This window comes from Physeter macrocephalus, unplaced genomic scaffold (genome assembly GCF_002837175.3).
Source record: "Physeter macrocephalus isolate SW-GA unplaced genomic scaffold, ASM283717v5 random_1473, whole genome shotgun sequence".
NCBI lineage: Eukaryota > Metazoa > Chordata > Mammalia > Artiodactyla > Physeteridae > Physeter > Physeter macrocephalus.
Genome location: NW_021146647.1, coordinates 4,842 through 25,000, shown reverse-complemented (window position 1 = coordinate 25,000; position 20,159 = coordinate 4,842). Strand labels below are relative to the sequence as shown.

The window sequence follows — 20,159 nt, the reverse complement described above, 5'->3', positions numbered from 1 at the left end:
CTCCAAACACCTCCTGGGCTGCCTAGAGATGGAAACCAAGTCCTTTCAGCCATCCTGGCCCTCAATGCCAAGGGCAGCACCAGGCAGCCATCAGTGATATGCCAGCTTAGTCCCCAGGAAAGGGCTTTTAATTTTAACTTCAGTGCCATGCACAGATGTAAAGAGGCTGTGTGTGTATGTATTTTTAGGGACAGGCCCCAGAGCTTTCCTTAGATTCTCAAGTCAAAGAGGTTAGTAACCACTACTCAAGGAAGTTCTAACTGCAAACTCTTAAACCTGAGAGGTTTCCACACTTCTACATTTCCCATCAGACCCTAAGCTCCTCCACTAAACTGTTATCTCCTTTAGAACAAAAACTACAAAAACCAGTCTTGTGTCTCATTCACTATTGTAATCCTAGACCTAGCACAGTGTTAAAAAAGGAAAATATGTTTTTAAAAAAACAGTTAAAATTGGCCTAATTAACTGGTGCTTGTGTCCCTTCCAGCATCCCTTTTCCAGCTGCCTTTTCTGAGGGGCTTAAAACATTTCCGAATTTCATTTCTGTAAACAGACTGTGGGAATTTCCCAAATTTACTGAAGGTTGGATGACAGTTACATAGTCTAACAACATATTTACCTTGGGCCAAGAAATCAGACCTTCCTCCCCTAGTTCTTCCCACCAATCAACATTGCTATAATAAATAATAAAAAGAGATCCGCTGCCTCAAATTTCCATCCTGCCCAAAGTCAACAACACACAATTACCAGCAGAGATACCCACGTGCACACATGTAAGCCACACATGCAAACAAGTCAGTCAGTTCTGTGAGGGCAGTGGCTTGAGAAAAAAAAACAAGATTTGTGAATGATTAGAAAGATGACCAGAGCCATTTCCAAAAGCTGGAGACCAGTAAGGAATCTTGCAAGCACTGCCCACGCTCTGTCTGACAGGCAGCACTGACACTCGGCAGCATGACAAGGCACACGTGCCATCCCAGCCAACTGCTCACCCACCTGGAGACTGCTTGGGGCAGCCCACAGTGAGAGCCCAGGGGCTGATAGATTGGATCACTTTTCTATTTTTGGATCAGCCTATACTCCCCTCTGCCTTCTGGCTTAGGAAGCCAGAGCAGGAAGGATGCCTACTCAAGGGAGGAAAAGACAACAAGTTCTTGACTATTTCACTGTCAAGATGAGGCCCATGGCTCTGAAGCTGGTCTTCTCATGCAAACACCTCTGGTTCTATAGAGCCTGAGCCGAATGAAAACCCCAAACCCTACTCCGTATTAGAAAGCAGAAAACGCAATTTGGTCTCTATGCTTCAACCTATTTTGATCCAGTTCAAGAGCTCATGTTTCAGTTGCCCCCCACAAAAAAATCCTCGACTCGGGGCAGGAGGAGCTCACTCAGGATGGGAAGAGCTCATACTGGCCTGTTCCCAACAGAGGGCCGAAAGGCTGCAGATGTTGAGGAGTGTGAGTGGCACTGTGGAAATCAGAAACCAGGAATGGAAGTTGCCTGGCAAGAGACTGTAGTCATGAGGCTGGAAGGAAGGCAGAACTCAGGAGTCCCCAGGTGCCCTGAAATGGGCTCCCATGACCTAAGAACATTCTGGACTCAAAGTCCTTCACCGCCCTTCCAGTCCAACACAAATAGTCTTCCAGCCTCTTTCTTTTCATTCCGATTCCCAAAACTTAGAGCCATAAGGGACCTCAAAGCCTATCAAATCCAAATCTCTCCTTTTAAGGATGACAAAACTGAGGCCCAAGGTTAAACTGTGAGAGAATGGCAAAGCAAGGAGCTGAACCTGGTTCTCTTGATTTCAGCCCAGGGCTCTTCCCTGTAAGTCCTTACAGGGTTCTAAGCACCATTCCCTTCCGGGTTTTTCTCCTATCTGTGACCCCACCCTCACCTTCCCAACCCCTGCAGTCCCCAATTCCCACCTTCTTACCCCAAATCCGCAAAGCTCGGTGCCCGCCCCAAGCTCACTGCGGGAGGTATCCCTCCACGTGCTTCCCTCCCAACCTCCCACCCACCCAATTCCTTCTTCTTTCACCTCAATCCCGGGTTACAGGGCCCCGCCCCCTCTGCTCCCTCCAAAATTGCACCCCCCCCTCCCTCGCCCGCACCCTAGCCCGGCACCAGAGCCCGCCCGCCCGGGAGGCCCCGCCCCTCGCTGTCCCCCCACTTCCCTTGGCGGCTGCACTCACGCCCCGGCCCCTCTCACCGGTAAAGCCGCTTAGTGTGGAGGACCTTTGCTTCGGGCTCGCTGCTCTCCCCTGTGGGGGGGCCTTGGCTCATGGTGCCCGGGCCCGGGGGCGGCTCCCGGTCACAGACCCCCGCCACCTACCGCTACCGCCACCACTGCCGTCTCCGGCCGTAGCCGCAGCCGCCACCGCCGCCGGCCCTGCTCGGCCGCCATAGCTGCGAGGCGGCTGCCTGCGACAGCTCCTCCTCCGCCTGCCAAATCTCGCGATACCAACTGGAAGTTGCGGGCCAGTGGCCTGCCGCTACCAAATCTCGCGAAACTCTTTTTCCCTCCCGGGAAGTTGCCAGAACTAACTCTGGGCAGCACGGCCTCTTTCTGGCTTCTGCAAGCCCTTGCGAAAAACTTTATTGACAAAGCTGCCAGAGAACGAACAGTGAACTCTGCCGGGGAGCTGAGGCTAAGCTGGATCCGGGCAGATGGACTCACAGCTAGGAGCATGACTTTGCTTTGTCCGACGGTGGTCATTTGGTCCATCCTTCTGCCCGCACCCCCCACCCCCGCCCCATTTGAGCCGAGCCCCTTTCAGATTACTAGTTAGGGTGATTCCAATTCTCCCTTTTCCCCCATTATTTAAACAAACAAAAAACGTGTATGTGAAAATTTTCTTGGAAAGAGTCAAGCACAGCGTAAGAGTAAGGCCCTCCAATACAGGACTCTTGTACAGGCACCTCGGCCCTTCAGCTCCCGCACCCCAACCCAAAGATTTCCACTTGCATGTTCATCTCTCACCAGTCCAGCAAACATTTATTGAACACCTGCTGTCTTCCAGTCACAATGCTGGGTTCTGGAGACACAGAGATGAGCAATCCAGACACTGTCCCTGCCCTCACAAAGCTCAAATAACTTCCGGGGAAAAGATCCACCGGACTGAGAAGGTACACCCTTAAAGCGTTTCTGCCCCTGGAAAGATCACCTTGGATTCCAATTGCTTTCTTAAACCTTAAACCTAACCTAAAAGCCAAGGTGTTCAGGGGACCTGTGTACCGCTGTAATGGGAACATAAATTCCTTTTCCAGCCACCGACCTTTTTTCTGTTCCTGAAACAACCTGTCTTTCTCACTTATTGGCCTTTCACTTGTTGTTTCTCTGGCTGGAACACTCGTTCTCCTGATTTCCCATCAGGTCTCAGCTCAAATATCATTTTGGCAAAGAGGTTTTCCCTACTGAAATTGTCATATTGGTTTAGTTGCTAGGCTTCTTTATTATCTGTTATCCCAAAAGAACAAGCTCTTTAAGCGCAGAGACTTTTTTTTTTGGCCGCATGGGGTCTTTGTTGCTGCACGTGGGCTTTCTGGCTTTCTCTAGTTGCGGTGAGCGGGGCCGCTCTTCCAGGGGCTACTCTTCGTTGTGGTGCACGGGCTTCTTATTGCGGTGGCTTCTCTTGTTGTGGAGCACAGGCTCTAGGCGCGCAGGCTCTAGAGCACAGGCTCAGTAGTTGTGGCACACGGGCTTAGTTGCTCCATGGCATCTGGGCTCTTCCCCGACCAGAGATAGAACCCGTGCACGCTGCATTGGCAGGCGGATTCTTAACCACTGCGCCACCAGGGAAGTCCCAAGCACAGACACTTTGCCTGTCATCTTGTTCTTTCCTGTGTCTGTGCCTAGCTAATAATAGGTGCTCAATAAATATTGAATGAATAAGTGTAGAAATTCAACCTCTTTTTGGGTATCCCAATCTACTCCAAGCACCCTCTGATGCCCAAACCCACTTCCTCCTTTGCTTTCCTGTGCTGGGGGTTCCTACGCATCCCATGTTGCTAGGACACACACTTACCTCTATGATCAGCTGCACCCCCACTTTCAGAAAGGATGACGTCCTCCTTTAATGCTTTTTCTGTCGGCAGATTCAGCAGGGCGGGGCCTGCCCCTTTAAACTGGGCCCCACCTGCTCTGGTCAGACTGGTTTGGAGACACAGGTAAAGGGAGGGAGACGGAGAGGAATACTCGCAGAGCCAGCAGGGAGCTGGGCAGCTCCTTCCCGGACACTGGGGACCCTCTACCTCTCTCCAGATGGAAAGTAAGTGGGTGTCATGGGTCCAAACACTAAGGGTTAGGAGGTCCTTGAGAGGTGGAGAGAGAGGAATCAGCCCCATCCAGAAGCAGTGAGATGGAGGGCGGCAGGGAGGGAAGAAAGACCAGAGGGGAGGCATGGGAAACAGCCTTGATTAGACTTAGAGGTCAGAATGAACAGACCCAGGCCCTCCGGAGACGTTGTGGGTGGGTTACTGAGAAGTTTGGAAACTGACCTGGTATCCAGATTGGAGACAAAAGAACAGGATGCACTGCTGTTGCCAGCTCCTTGGGACAGATCTCTTGGCAAATCATTGGTATCAGTTGCCAGGAGAGTTCCAGTTGGGTATCTGCAGGGGAGTGGGAGGTGTGGAGGTGAAGGGGCATCTTCTTTGTCCCACAAGAAGATCCTTAGCGGGAATAAAATCCTTGGCAAAATTCTAGACTTCTCCTTTTCCTCCCATTCCTGCATTAGGGTGGCCATGACCCCAGGGGTTTTGGTGGAGGGGGTAGAAGACGTGGGTGGAGGCTGGCTGAGGCCACAGCTGCCAGCGCCTGTGCCCCCTGACTCACCCTCTCCTGCTGAATAGCATTTGATGTCGAAAGGGTGCCTCCATTTCGGCTCTCCCTTCCATCCTGCCTCCCTCTGTTTCAACACCTTTCTCCAGACCATGTTCTCCCTAAGGTCCCAGAAAGGACTAAAGCCCACGAGGCCAGCTGCCCTGGAGACTTCCTGTTCTGTCATCCCCTCCTGAGGGCCAGAGGACGGCAGCTTCTGACAGAACTTTACTCCCTCCAGGGTGACATGACCTTGCGGTAGACCCCAGAAGTGAAGCCCCAGGATGACAGAACCTGAGACCCTGGCCCTGCTGGAAGTGAAGGGGCCCGAGGCCCTGGAGAAGAGCCCACCCCAGGCTTTGGTCCCCAATGGCCGGAAACTGGAAGGGGAAGATGGAGTTGAGTCCACTGGAGCTGAGTCCTCCAGAGCGGGATCTTCAGCTGGGTCTCCCACAGCCGGAGAGGGGACGGAGGATGGTCTAGACAGCACAGTAAGTGAGGCTGCCACCTTGCCCTGGGGGACTGGCCCCCAGCCCAGTGCCCCGTTCTCAGATCCCCCTGGCTGGAGGAACATTGAGCCTGAGCCCCTTGAGTCAGAGCCACCCACCAAGCTAGAGGAGTTGCCCGAAGATGACGCCAGCCTGCTGCCCGAGAAGGTGGCCCGGGCCTTCGTGCCCATCGATCTACAGTGCATTGAGCGGCGGCCCCAGGAAGACCTCATTGTGCGCTGTGAGGCCAGTGAGGGTGAGCATCGCCAGACCTTCCTGCCCACCCGGGCCACCCACCCTGAGCCCCCGGAGCGCAAGTGGGCCGAGGCAGTGGTGAGGCCACCTGGGTACTCCTGTGGGTGCTGCAGGGGATGCGGAGGCCATGAGGGGCTGAGGGCCATGGCCTCGGTAGGAGCCGCCCTCATCCTCTGCCCCTGCCTGCTCTATGGGGCATACGCCTTCCTGCCCTTCGATGCCCCGCGCCTGCCGACCATGAGTTCCCGCCTCATCTACACGCTGCGCTGCGGGGTCTTTGCCACCTTCCCCATTGTACTGGGTGAGCCTGGGCCCTGCAAGAAGGGAGGGGGGCATGTGGGAGCTGGGCTGGAGGGCAGGGCCTGCCTGGCTTGGGGAACAGGAGAGTTTCCCTTCACTAGACCTGGACCCTCAGGGCCTCCCACACCCTGTCACCCCTGTGTGCCCACCTCCTCCCAGGACCACCTCAGCCCCACCCATGGTGCAGAGCCCATGCCCATGAGCTCTCTGCTACGAACCCTGCCTCCAGCTTCATGCCTGCCGCTCCTCTCCTGACCCTATGTGTCCTCCAACCCCACCCAGGGATCCTGGTGTACGGGCTGAGCCTGTTGTGCTTTTCTGCCCTGCGGCCCTTTGGGGAGCCACGGCGGGAGGTGGAGATCCACCGGCGATACGTGGCCCAGTCGGTCCAGCTCTTCATCCTCTACTTCTTCAATCTGGCCGTGCTTTCCACCTACCTGCCCCAAGACACCCTCAAACTGCTCCCTCTACTCACTGGTCTCTTCGCCATCTCCCGGTAAGTTGGGGCTGGGGTGGGGCACAGGGAGGTGCTGGTGCTCGAGAGGCCCAGGCAGCTGAATGTCTGGAGAGCCAGGGAGCTTTCTGGATTCTGCATCAGCCCAAATATGCACCCCGGAAAGTTGAGTCACTTTCTTCCTTGCACTTTACCTCACCTGGTAGCAGGTGATCAGCTCATATGTCTTTCATAAGATACATGTTATCAACCTAGAACTGGAAGGTGTCACCGAGACCAACCTCCCACCCATTGCAGCCACTCCTCTGTGGCACTCTGGTCAGGTGGCCATTGGCTGAACATTGGTTGAACAGCCCCTGTGACCAAGTGCTTATTTCTTTATAAGGCAGTCTTGTTTCATTTTTCAAAAGTCCTAATTATTAGAAAGTCCTTTTTTATATTGTGCTAAAAACTGCTGCCCTGACTCTGACCTCTGTAATTGCCTAGACAAATTCATATCTTTGACAACAGCTCTCAATTCCCCCACTCCAACACTCTGCTTCCCCAGTGTTTACTTTGCTAAATGGCCCTGGTCCCTTCACTATCCTGTGTCCTTCCCTCTAGGCAGGAAATTCTCCTGCTTGTCAAATGGGAGGGATGGGGGCTGGTCAAGGGTATTGTCCTGTTCATATAAGCCAAGGCCACATAGGTCTCATGGCAGCCTCATTACTCTGCTTTCATTTAGAATTTGTAGGCATCTGAAATCCTTAGGGGTGTTTTCATGTGAACTACTGTTAACCCAGAAGGCAGCTTTGAATTTCTGAAGCCAAATACAGGCCTTTCCATTTTTTCCCCTAATACATTTCCTTTTGTTATTTTCCATATAGCATTCCAGGTAGCTTTAACTGCTAAAGCATTCTTCCTATTTAGCTTAAATCTGTCTTCCTGTCACTTCTGACTGTAGTCTAGTGGTCATTTGTCCCACCAGCCTCCTGACCATCATGCAGCCCTGCAAGTTCTCCCAGTAGATGTTTCCCAAGATAAATATGTTCCTGCTCATGTAACTCAACCTCCCATCTCCCTCTCAGGGAATGCTGGTCTCAGACAGAAGTTGGTTTAAGCACCAAGAATCATCAGGGAGCTAAAGGACCAGCAATTGTCTGGTCCATCTTACCCATTTTACAGAGAGAAAGTGACTACAGATTGGGGGAGAAGAGTTGCATAGGTCAGTCAGCAGCAGAGGCAGGACTAGAACCCAGGTCCCTTCCTTCTCTCATACAGGGTCCTTCTTCTCTACCATGGGCAAGTTACTTAAGTATATTGTGCCTCAGTTTCATCATCTGTAAAATGGAGTTATTGTGAAGATTAAGTTAGTTAATTCATGTAGAGTGCTTGCAAAAGTCTAGTACTTGGTAAGTGTTCACTAAATGTGAACTTTTATATTATTATTATGCTATGCTGCCTCCTGGTGCAGTAGAGAAGCAGCAGTTACTCTTTCCTCCATTTCCCAGGTAAAAAAATAGAGACATCACAATTTTGTAATAAGTGATCCTTCATATATTAAGAGGAAGCTGCTGCCCTCCCGCCACTGAGGAGTGTGTATTTTGAATGGATCTTCCAAGAGGGGAAATTTGGTTGTGCCTAGTCCATCCCTCTGGGCTTCAAGCTTTTTTTTTTTTTTTTTTGCGGTACGCGGGCCTGTCACTGTTGTGGCCTCTCCCATTGCGGAGCACAGGCTCCGGACGTGCAGGCTCAGCGGCCATGGCTCACGGGCCCAGCCGCTCCGCGGCATGTGGGATCTTCCCGGACCGGGGCACAAACCCGTGTCTCCTGCATTGGCAGGCGGACTCTCAACCACTGCGCCACCAGGGAAGCCCTTCAAGCTCTCTTGAAGCTGGTTTCCTTACTCTCTCCTTTCCCTCAGCCCCTCTAAAATGGCAGGAGATGGGGTGATGAACAGGCATGGGTTCAAACCATGGTTTTACTATTTCCCCAATGTGTGACTTTGGACCAGTCTTACTTAACCCTTTTGGAATCTTAGTTTCTTCATCTGCAAAAGGGGAAGTAAATACAATGGAATGTACTGCAGCTGTGAAACAATGAAGCTGTTTATATACTAATATAACACAATCTCCAAGATACATTAAATGAGGAGAAAAAAATCAATGTGCAGAACAATCTCTATATTTAGTATGCTACCAAACTTCCAAAAAAAAAAGGGGAAAAGGAAAACATAAATCTTTTCGCTCATATGTACAGAAAACATCACGATGTACAAGAAACCATAATATTGGATGTCTGGGGTGGGAGTGGAACAGAGGTGAGAAGGTGAAGGACGAGAATAGGGTATCTGGGAATCAGTAAAGGAAGACATTTTACTATACTCACTGGTACCTTTGAATTTTGAACCATGTAAATGTATACTGCCTACTCAAAATTTAATTAAAATTTGAAAAGTAAACAAAGAGGGAGGTGAATAATATACACACTTCATAGGGATGTGGGGGTCTAAATTAAACAGTGCCCCTAAAGTAATTTGTACCATGCCTGGCACATGGTAAGTACATAAACACTGGCTGTCTTTAGAGGTATCAGTTGTGCTGACCAACACCCATCTGCTGTCTTCACTTTGTATTCTCCCCATCATCAGCCTGTTGCCAGTTAGCTCATGTACTCCCCTTGAGGAAAGCCCGATCTTTTCTTGCCTCCCAGGCTGATATACTGGCTGACCTTTGCCGTGGGCCGCTCCTTCCGAGGTTTTGGCTACGGCCTGACATTCCTGCCCCTGCTGTCCATGCTGGTGTGGAACCTCTACTATATGTTCGTGGTGGATCCCGAACGCATGCTCACTGCCTCCGAGAGCCGCCTGGACTACCCTGACCACGCCCGCTCGGCCTCAGACCACAGGCCTCGCTCCTGGGGCTAAGCCGCCCCACCCCCTTGCTCCCAGCCCTGGTACCTGGGTGGGATGAACCCACCTACTGCCCCGACAGGGGTCCCATCCAATCAGAGCCTGGACTGTCCCCTGCTCTCCGAGTTGGGGCACTCCCCTTCATCTTTGGAGCCTGGGACAATTAGGCGGGAGGGACTCAGACATTCTTTCAGGGAAAGAGGTGGACAGCTACGTTCCTTAAGGATGCTGAGGGCACAGGACCAGGAGCAGAGGCACGGTTCCTTCCTGAGCAGCCTCCCACCACTGCCACTAGGGCCCACAATGGCTGGACTCTGCTCCACTCTCCAGCCTCCTGTGAGGCAGCCAGCAGAGCCACAGCCAAAACTCTGACCATTTCTGTGCTGGGTGTCTAAGCAGAGGGCCTCAAAGAGACTAGAAACCTTGCCCATGCCTAAAGGTAATGGCTGGGCATCAGATCAAATAGGACGTTCATGTTTGGTGAAAACCTTCCTGGTGACCTGGGTTCAGGACCCTCCATGACTGGCCATATAGGCTCTTGAGCCTCAGTCAAGTCAATTACGGCTGTCCCAATCCAGTGTGGCTGCCTCCTCCCTTCCAACCCTTTAGGTCCCTGTAACCTTGCACCTCCAAACTGCCCAGAAGTCATACCTCTCTCATGGGAAGAGGAGCAGACAGGGAAACCCGCCTCCCAAGAGGCGTGTGCGTGTGTGCGTGCGTGTGTGTGTGTGCGTGTGTGCGCGCGTGTGCGCGCGCGCGCACCCACACCTGTGGTGGCTGGGAGTGGTTGGAAGACGTAGTGGTTGATGTTAACCCCATATGAATGTGTGTGTAACAATAAACAACTACCACTGTCTTCCTTGGCTCTTCCTTCGTGTTTGCGCCCTCGTCTCAAGTGTCCCTTCCTTGTTTGATTCAGACTGCACCAGAGACCTCCCAGCTCCGCATGTTGAAGAGTGGCTGGCAGAAGCCTGGTCCCATGGCCAGGGAGAGAACTGGGCCTGGGGAAGAAATGGTGCTGCAAACAAGAAATTGCCTTCCATGCCCACCTCCAGCCCTCTCATTCCCTGGAACCAGACCCAGCAATGCTCACATACTGAGAGACAAGCCCTGGGGAAAAACTTAGTCTATTTCATGCCCTCCAGGGTAGCAGACAAGTCAGAAGGCCTCTCATTTAGGCCTGTGAGTCCCATTCAAGGGAAATGGGGGGGTGGAGGGACCGGGAGGCAAGGCCGAGGGGACCCTCCCTCTAGCAATCACTCTGTCCCTGGTCCCTCCTCAAAGTTTGAAGGAAGCCCCACCTGGGTCCGCAGGAAGTTGAGGCTGGTCTCTGAGGTTCTGTAGAAAAGCAAGATGGGAAAAGGGAGCAGCTGGCTGGGAATACTGACCCTCAAACCTGCAGACCAGCAAGGCAGGTCCAGTAATGTCCTTCCCTCTAGAGAGCAGGCCTCAATTTATAGGCTGGTATTCTGAGTACCGCTTGTGGCCCAGCAGCAGAAACACGCCTCCTGCCAGCAGCATGAGCGCTGGAGCACCCAGGGCCACTGCCATGATGCCTAGGACTAGCGAGGACAAGGCATCTACTGGAGGGGTGCCCACACCCAGGAGCATGGACCTAGAACAAGCAGAGTGAGAAAGAGAGGTGAGCAGGCTCAGTGGGGAAGGCCGAGAGGCCCAACCCTCCTCCACTTCGACCTCCCAAACCCTTAGCCCAGGCCCTGACTCTCACCAGCTGAGGTAGTGTTTGTCCCAGTAGCCAGGGCCTGCGGAAGCCCCAAATGTCAGATTGAAGGCACAGAAGTTGTTCTGGGACCCAAAGAAGCCTCGGACAATGGGTGACTGGGGGAGAAGGTATGCCAAGGTGGGGTAAAGAGGGGAAGCTTGGCAGGGCATGGCTGATTCCCGGCCCCCCTGCTTCTGGGAGAAAGCCACTGGTCGCCACTGCATGAAGCCTGATGGGAGGGAGCCCCATAGCAGCTGGTCCAACTGGGGAGAAAGGCAAACAGGCAGGATGAGGAGGACCAGTGGTGCCCGACCTTTCTGTTCCCCCACCCTTTCCCAGCCTCCGTCTGTCACAAGTTGTCCTGAATCCTAGGCCTGGTTCTAGAACTCACAGGCTGTTTGCATCAATCTCTCCTCTGTAGAAATGGGAGCTGGACTGGATGGCACTGGGTCCTTTTCCAGCCTCAACACTCAGCAAACCTGCACTCAGCTCCCTCCTTTGGGCCCCTGGGCCCTTGCAAATCCCATCTGTCAGAGCACTACTCACACTGTACCGCCTTCCCTCTGGCTTCTCCACTGACAGCAGAGACTGGGCTAATTCATTAGCACAGTGCCCAGCACTTAAAGGAGATGAATGAAGTGTTGCTAAATGGTAAATGATTGAATGATTCTCTGAGGTCCTAATGGGGTCCCCCTTCACCCCACACCCATCTGCTTCTCTGCTGGAAGCCTGACCTGGAAGACGGCAGGTGCATATTCATCATCGATGGAGTGCTGCTCCTGCACTGAGGGGCAGTCAGGGCCATGGCCCAACGTGGCTACCTCCAGCCCAAACAAGGAGTGGTTTCCCCGGGGAGAGGCCCCAACCAGGTCCACCTCTAGCTGGCAGGTGTCTGCTGTGTGCAGAAGGCGAGGGGGTTGGGCTGGTCGGCCAGATCTGGAGAAGGCCTGAACCTAGGATGGAAGAGGCATGGGAGGTGTGGGAAGCAGGTGGATGCCTGTGTTTGAAGGCGACCCCCATCAACTCCCACCCTGTAAACCAGCCTTTTGAGTTCTGATTTCCCCATACCCTTACCCTGAAGGCCAGGCTGCCACTGGCAAAAGCCCCAGTGGGGTCGTGAATGGGGTGGCCTCGAAATGTGGCGCTCAGGGTGGCAGGATCCAATGAGTCAGTGATGTTGTTCCAGGAGAAATCGGCCAAGGAGTATGGGGGATATGATTTTCCTGGAGGCTTTGCGGCCGCATCGGATGTGTTGGTGCTGTCAAACTCAAACAGCTGGCGGGTGGGGGTGGGGAGGGACTAGGCTTGCCTGAGTCCAGCTTTCTCCTGAATCACCACCCCCCCACATTCACTGGCCCCACCCCAGGCTCTCATACCTGACTCGACTTCACCTACCCCCAGTCTTCAGTTTCTCCCTCTAACTCGAATGAACCCTCTCCTCTGCACTCTTCCCCTTGGTTCTCCCCCAATCTCCTCACCCTGGTAAAGACGAGGGCAGAAGAAAATTGGATGCTCTCCTTGGGGAGCACCATGAGGCCCCCGTCAGGCTCAGAGGAAATCAGGAGGCTCCAGTTGACACTCAGGGTGCTGTTGGGGGTGTTGGTGGCCACCAGCAGCACGGCTGGGGGTCCCAGGCTGCTCCACACATAGTGCAGGGTGGAAGTGGCACCCACTGCCTGGATATGAAGCAGGCTCTGGGAAGGGTCCAGCCAGTCAGAGATGACCTTCAGAGACACCTGGAACACGGAGCAGTGGAGGGTCAAGCGAACAGGATCAGGGAGAGACACAGGGCAAAGAAGTTTGGGGATAAGGAGAGGGGCCTTGGAAAATGATGGGGAAAGGGTGGGACCTTGGGGGCCTAGGCGAGAGGAATGCTTGTGGGAGCTAACAGAACCTTGTTGTAAGAGGCAGAGGTGGGGTGGAGGAGAGGTGGGTAGAGCCAGAACTGCCTTGACCCTGGTGGAGAGATCAGGGCACAGGCCTGAGAGGAAGAAAAAATCCAACACTTGCTTGGACCTGGCTCACTCAGAGCTAAGTCAAGGTCCAGGTTTCACCGGAAGACAGGAAGCTCTCACATCCAGCCTACTCCACAATCCTGTCCCGTGACCCACGGCTGCTCCGACCCCAGTTTGAAAAACTCTTTTGTCAATGCAAGCACGCTCCACCCCCACCAACTGTTTGCCCTAGATTCCAACCACACTTCAAGGTAGCATATCCTGAAACACCTATTGCTCTAGCCCCTCACCTGGCGGGTCTCCTCCCCCAGAAGGCCAAACGGAGCTGCTGTCAGAAGTAGACTCAGGAGGAGCACGGGGCTCCTCATAGCTTCTCATGCAGTCCCGACTTCAGAGGGCGGAAGAGACGCTGAAATCATGTGACTCACAGATTCAGCTGATCTCTTTAAAGGGCGGGACCATCACAACAGTTCTTAAAGAGACCGCCTCCCTTAACCCAGATTTGTGAGTGAGAATAGAATCAGAAAGGTTAGGAGTTAATCATCCCCAACTGACCTGGCAAGCAAGTCATCCCAGGCTAGATCTGCAGACCTACTCCCAACCTCTCCTACCCAACTGGTCCTGCTAAAGTTACCTATAAGCAGGCATGATGTCTGGATTCAACATCCAAATGTAATGTATAGAATGACTCTGTGGCAGGGAAGGCACAGAGAAGAATTTGAAGGAATTCGATGGGAGAGATAGCACACCTCAGAGGGTTCTTTTTGTCAATTTTTAATATTTATTGAGCCCCCAGCTATGCAGGTTCTTGTCCTGGAAGAGCTCACAATTTTATTGTGGAGAAAAGAAACCTCAGAAAACAGGACATGAAAGTGATACATAATTGTCATAGGAGGGAGTTCATGTCTGGCTGAATGAATGCACTTTTTATATTTCTTGATTTTTTTCTTTAATTTTTAAATTTTATTTATTTTTTGGCTGCGTTGGGTCTTTGTTGCTGCGCGCAGGCTTTCTCTAGCTGCGGCAAGTGGGGGCTAATCTTCGTTGCGGTGCACGGGCTTCTCATTGCAGCGGCATCTCTTGTTGCGGAGCACAGGCTCCAGGCTCATGGGCTTCATTGCGACGCGTGAGCCCTAGAGCGCACAGGCTTCAGTAATTGCAGAACGTGGGCTCAGTAGTTGTGGTGCACAGGCTTAGTTGTTCTGTGGCATGTGGGATCTTCCCGGACCAGGGATCGAACCCGTGTCCCCTGTATTGGCAGGCGGATTCTTAATCACTGCGCCATCTGGGAAGTCCTTTCTTGTTTTGTTTGTTTTGCCTAATCCTAAAATTATTTTGGCTAATAAAAAATGCATACAGTACAATATTCATAAGGTACCAAAGGGTACCACCCCTATTCCCCAGCAACCTGGGTCCTTCCTTGAGACAACCACTATTATCAGTTTCTCATGTGTCCTTCATAAAATATTCTATGCATGCTCAAGTGTATGTTTTGGGTTTTTTTTTTGGCCACGCCATGTGGCATGTGGGATCTTAGTTCCCCGACCAGGGTCGAACCCGTGCCCCCTGCAGTGGAAGTGCAGTCTTAACCACTGGACTGCCAGGGAAGTCCCTCAAGTGTGTGTGTGTGTGTGTGTGTGTGTGTGTGCACTTGATAATACATATATACATATATATACACATATACATATGTATAATAAGATACAATGGAATCCACTGTTCTGCAGTTTGTTTTTTCACTTATATATTGAGGAATGTTCTCTATCAATGCACTTGGAGTTGTCTCATTCTCCAGTCTTTCATTGCAGGGCGGACGTTCCATGGGTATATTTAGCCAGAACCTTGATAGTATCCAACGTTTTGCTACGGCAAACAACACTGAAAGGAATATCCCTGTATGAAAAGCATTTCATACATATTTGTAACCAAATCTATAGGATAAATACCCAGGAGTAGAATTGCCCAGTCAAGTTGCCCTCTATGAGGTTCATCAATTGACACTCACACCATGTTTGAGAGCCCATTTCCCCCACACCCTGGCAAGTGCTTACCAAACTTAATTTGCATTTCCCTATGAATAAGGTTAAACATCTCTTCATGTTTTATTAGTCATTTATTTTTTTGCTTCTCTGGAGCTATTTATACCCTTTGCCTATTTTTCTGAGGCCCTATCTTCTTAATGGCCAAGTTCTAAAAGTTCAAGGAAATCAACTCTTGTACTGTTGCAAACATCATCCTCCCTCTCCCATTTGTTCTTTTTTTGCCATGCAAATATTCTATGTAGTTACATTTATTATTTTTCCCCACTCTGATAAGTATTTATTTACTTACTCACAGCCACGCTGTGCAACTTGCAGGATCTTAGTTCCCTGACCAGGGATGGAACCTGCGCCCTTGGTAGTGAAAGTGCAGAGTCCTAACCAATGGATTGCCAGGGAATTCCCCAGGTAAGTATGTTTTTAAATCTCGTGTCTTCTTCTAGTAATCTTATATTTAAATCTTTCAGTTGCCTGGAATTAATTTTGCTGTAATAAATGAAGAAAGGATCCAATTTCATTTTTTTCCCCAAATGGCTACTCTAGGATAAACTAAAGTTTCCCTAAAAACTTTCATTTTTCTGGCCTTACTACCCAAAGCAATCTACAGATTTAATGTGATCCCTATCAAATTACCCATGACATTTTTCACAGAACTAGAACAAATAATCCTAAAATGTATATGGAACCATAAAAGACCCAGAATTGCCAAAGCAATCCTTAGGAAAAAGAACAAAGCAGAAGGCATTGCCCTCCCAGACTTCACAATACTACAAAGCTCTGGTAATCAAAACAGTGTGGTATTGGACTTCCCTGGCGGTCCAGTGGTTAAGACTCCATGCTTCCACTGCAGGGGGCGGGGGTTCAGTCCCTGGTTGGGGAACTAAGATCCCACAAGCTGTGCAGTATGGCCAAAAAATTAAAAAAAAAAAAAAAAGAAAACAGCATGGTATTGGCACAAAAACAGACATATGGATCAATGGAACAGAATAGAGAGCCCAGAAATAAACCCACCTATAGATAATTAATTTTTGACAAAGGAGGCAAGAACATACAATGGGGAAAACACAGTATCTTCAGCAAGTGGTGCTGGAAAAGTTATATAGACACGTGTAAATCAATGAAGTTAGAACACACCCTCACACCATACTCAAAAAAACCCTCAAAATGGCTTAAGACTTAAATATAAGACATGACACCATAAAACTCCTAGAAGAGAACATAGGCAAAACATTCTCTGACATAAATTGTACCAATGTTTTCTTAGGTCAGTCTCCCAAGGCAATAGAAATAAAAGCAAAAATAAACAAATGAGACCTAATCAAACTTACAAGCTTCTGTACAAAGGAAACCATAAACAAAACGAAAAGACAACCTATGTACTATATCTGCAAATGATGCAACCAACAAGGGATTAATTTCCAAAATATGCAAACAGCTCATACAACTCCATAACAAAAAAACAAACAACCCAAATGAAAAATGGGCAGAAGACCTAAATAGACATTTCTCCAAAGAAGACATACAGATGGCCAATAGGCAGATGAAAAGATGCTCATCATCGCTAATTATTAAAGAAATGCAAATCAAAACTACAGTAAATCAACCATACTGCAATAAAAATTAATTATACATAAAGAAAATCCTACAATGAGGTACCACCTCACACCAGTCAGAATGGCCATCATTAAAAAGTTTACAAGGGCACTTTCCTGGTGGTCCAGTGGTTAAGACTCTGTGCTTCCACTGCAGGCAGCACAGGTTTGATCCCTGGTTGGGGAACTAAGATCCCGCATATCACACAGTGCGTCTAGAAAAAAGAAAAAAAGTCTACAAATAAGAAATGTTGGAGAGAGGGTGGAGAAAAGAGAACCCTCTTACACTGTTGGTGGGAATAGAAACTGGTGCAGCCACTATGGGAAACAGTATGGAGGTTCCTCAAAAAACTAAAAATAGAGTTGCCATGTGATCCAGCAATCCCACTACTGGACATACACCCAAACAAAACTATAATTTAAAAAGATACATGCACCCCCTATAGCAGCACTATTTACAATTGCCAAGACATGGAAACAACCTAAATGTCCATCAACAGATGCATGGATAAAGAAGATGTGGTGTATACACACACACACACACACACACACACACACACACACACACACACAATGGAATAATACCCCTAAAAAAGAATGAAATAGTGCCACTTGCAGCAACATGGATGGACCTAGAGATTACCATACTAAGCGAAGTAAGTCAGAAAAAGACAAGTACCATATGATATCACTTACATGTGGAATCTAAAATACAACACAGGACTTCCCTGGCGGTCCAGTGGTTAAGAATCTGTGCTTCCACTGCAGGGGGCACGGGTTCGATCCCTGGTCAGGGAAATAAGATCCCGCATGCTGTGCGGTGTGGCCAAAAAGAAAAAAAAACACAAATGAACATATCTATGGAACAGAAACAGACTCACAGACATAGAGAACAGACTTGTGGTTGTTAGTAAGGGGTGGGGGTCGGGGAGGGAAGGATTGGGAGTTTGGGATTAGCATATGCATACTATTACATACAGAATGGATAAACAAGGTCCTACTGTATATAGCACAAGGAACTACATTCATTATCCTGTGATAAACCAGAATGGAAAAGAATACGAAAAAGATATGTCACTTTGCTGTACAACAGAAGCAGCCACATAGCACAGGCAGAGCAGCTTGGTGCTTTGTGACCGCCTAGAGGGGTGGGACATGGAGGGTGGGAGGGAGACGCAAAAGGGAGGAGATATGGGGATATATGTATATGTAGAGCTGATTCAATTTGTCATAAAGCAGAAACTAACACACCATTGTAAAGCAATTATATTTCAATAAAGGTGTTAAAAAAAAACACATTTACAGAGAAGTTATAATGCCATGAGAAAATGCCTGACCCCAATGCTAAGTGAAACTAACAGATGAGAAAAATGTTCTATATGTGTTGAGCTTTTTCTGTTCCTGTTTTTTTTTTTTCAATAAATAAAGTTTTGCACAGAAATAAGACTGGAAGTAAAGATAACAAAATATTAAGTGGTTGGATTCAGATAAAGGGGCTTTGGATTCTTTAGAAAATCATTTCTATTTTTCTGTATTTAATAAATATTCTTTTGGAACTTTAAAAAAATCGTAAATCAACTATACTTCAAAAAAACTTAAAAAAAAAACTTTTCACTTTTCTTGAGAAAAAAAGTACTTGTACTCTCTGAGGTTATCAACTCTGGACTTGACAAGCAAGGATATAAGCAAGAGTCTTGGCTGAGTTCAAAGGGTTTCAGTAAATAGGAATTCAAGTCTCCCCACCACCCCCAATACACCACTTTATGGTGGGCGGGGTGTGGACAGGACTTAGTTGAATCCAGGAATTTGACAGGGAAGAACCATGACAAAGTCAAGGTGGCAGCAAAGTTGTGTTCATGGAATCACTTAGTTCATGCAGGCAACAAAGTGGCTTGGGTAGCCTTTAATCACTGTTAAATGTAGTCTTTGAACAGCACAAAGGGGCTTTGAAAGCTAGACTGAAGAGTACAGATTGATCTAACATGCCAGGAGGAATTTTCATAGGTTCAGTAGACATTGTAAGTCTTAAAGAAGAAAGAGGCACTAATGACAAGAGGGATGGACCCAGAAAGGTGTTAAGGAACAAACAGGAGGCAATTCCTCCCTCCATAACTTCTCACATCTTCCAAGCACTACTTCTTCAAGATCTTTTTATTTACTTGAGAATTAACTCATCTTTCTTTAAGGTGTTAAAGGTCTGAGGGAATTAATACTCAAGTAAAGACACAGGGATTTCAGCAAAAGATAGGTAGGCTTATTTCAGAGCCTCTCATTGAAAAGAAAAAGCTGAAGACTTCATTTTTTTTTTTTAATTTTATTTTTGGCCGCATTGGGTCGTTACTGTGTGAGGGCTTCCTCTAGTTGCAGCGAGCACAGGCTTCCCATTGTGGTGGCTTCTCTTATTGTGGAGCACGGGTTCTAGGCACATGGGCTTCAGTAGTGTGGCACACGGGCTCAGCAGTTGTGGCTTGTGGCTCTAGAGCGCAGGCTCAGTAGTTGTTGCGCACGACCAGTGTCCCCTGCACTGGCAGGTGGACTCTTAACCACTGTGCCACCAGGTAAGTCCCAAGCTAAAGACTTTAGACTGGGTTAAGCAGGAAGCTGAATACTAGGCACGAACAGAGCAGAGTCTCCAGAAGCCCTTTTCCACAGCACACCTCTGTTCAGGCAGCAAAGCCAGCTGTAAATGCACTTATATAGCCAGACTGCCTACACAGGAATTCTAGGTCTGCCATTTATCAGCTTTGGGACCCTTGGACAAGCTACTTTATGCTTTGGATTCCCCATCATAAAATGGGGTTATTACCTATCTTATAGGGTCCTTTTAAGGATATGCAAAGTGAACAGAACATATCTATTATACAATAGGCAATGTGTGCTACCTATTATTATTCTACCTAGTATTCAACTTAGTAACACTAAGTCCCGTGGTCAGGGAGGAGACACAGTCTGATTGCATGAGTCATGAGGACAAAGGGGACAGTGGAAGGCCCAGAGGAAGGACTCTAAAGAAATCAAAGGCTAGCCCCACCTAGCTTCCCGTGTCTCAGGGCCACTACAACATTTTTTTTTGCCTTGATAAAAACAAAGCACAAAATGGGACTTACATCTTTTGTTTCTCCTTACAGGGAAAGCAGAGGTCCTACTGTGACACAAGCATGCCAGGAAAATAAGCCAGCAAGCCTAAATAGACTGGAATCAAGAACACTGGGAGAGGGCATAGAAAAAGAATTCTAGGTATGATAGGAAGGATTCTGAAAAGTTACAGGATACAGTACAGAAACAGATGCTCTATGTTCTTTAGGATAAACGCCTGAGCCCTAGCACATACTGGGTGTTGCTCTACATACAACCACATACAAGGAACACCCATGGTTTAGACAGGTTCTTCCTGTTCTTTGGTGAATGCAAGGTGGTACGTTTTTAAGCTTTACAATATCATGCTTTGAACTCCAAGAGCCTTCCCAACCTTCTCTTCAGCCTTCTCAGCATCTACTGAGAAGTCTGAAGAATACCCTCTCAAGGAGGCAAAGATACTGAATGACCTCATTCCCATCTCTCTTCTCAGTAAGGTTTTCTGCCTCTTCCCTCCTTGCCAGGAGGCAGAGATATGACCCAAGGTTGAAAAACAAATAACCACCATC

The 20,159-nt window shown here is 49.1% G+C and overlaps 2 protein-coding genes across 5 annotated transcripts; one reads left to right on the top strand and one right to left on the bottom strand.

The window, feature by feature from the left end:
- The first annotated feature begins 4,137 nt into the window (after positions 1-4,137).
- On the top strand, positions 4,138-10,058 carry TMEM79 (transmembrane protein 79). The gene is made up of 4 exons (XM_007110362.4): positions 4,138-4,268; positions 5,061-5,863; positions 6,145-6,358; positions 9,008-10,058. Exons 2-4 carry the CDS (start codon positions 5,104-5,106, stop codon positions 9,219-9,221), a joined length of 1,188 nt encoding a protein of 395 aa, XP_007110424.2. The 5' UTR covers positions 4,138-4,268; positions 5,061-5,103; the 3' UTR covers positions 9,222-10,058.
- Positions 10,059-10,123: 65 nt separating this feature from the next.
- GLMP (glycosylated lysosomal membrane protein) lies at positions 10,124-13,297 on the bottom strand. 4 transcript variants are annotated; one of them, XR_447943.4, is made up of 7 exons: positions 13,175-13,297; positions 12,408-12,665; positions 12,004-12,204; positions 11,664-11,882; positions 10,936-11,192; positions 10,595-10,821; positions 10,124-10,207 (listed from the first exon to the last, which is right to left on the bottom strand). XR_447943.4 is itself a non-coding variant. In XM_007110363.1 (6 exons), exons 1-6 carry the CDS (start codon positions 13,250-13,252, stop codon positions 10,656-10,658), a joined length of 1,179 nt encoding a protein of 392 aa, XP_007110425.1. In that variant the 5' UTR covers positions 13,253-13,297; the 3' UTR covers positions 10,318-10,655. The 4 variants fall into 4 exon arrangements, 2 of the variants coding, with proteins under 2 accessions (XP_007110425.1, XP_023971799.1); XR_002890621.3 differs by having other exon boundaries at positions 10,127-10,207; positions 10,508-10,821; XM_007110363.1 differs by lacking the exon at positions 10,124-10,207 and having other exon boundaries at positions 10,318-10,821.
- Positions 13,298-20,159: the final 6,862 nt, after the last annotated feature.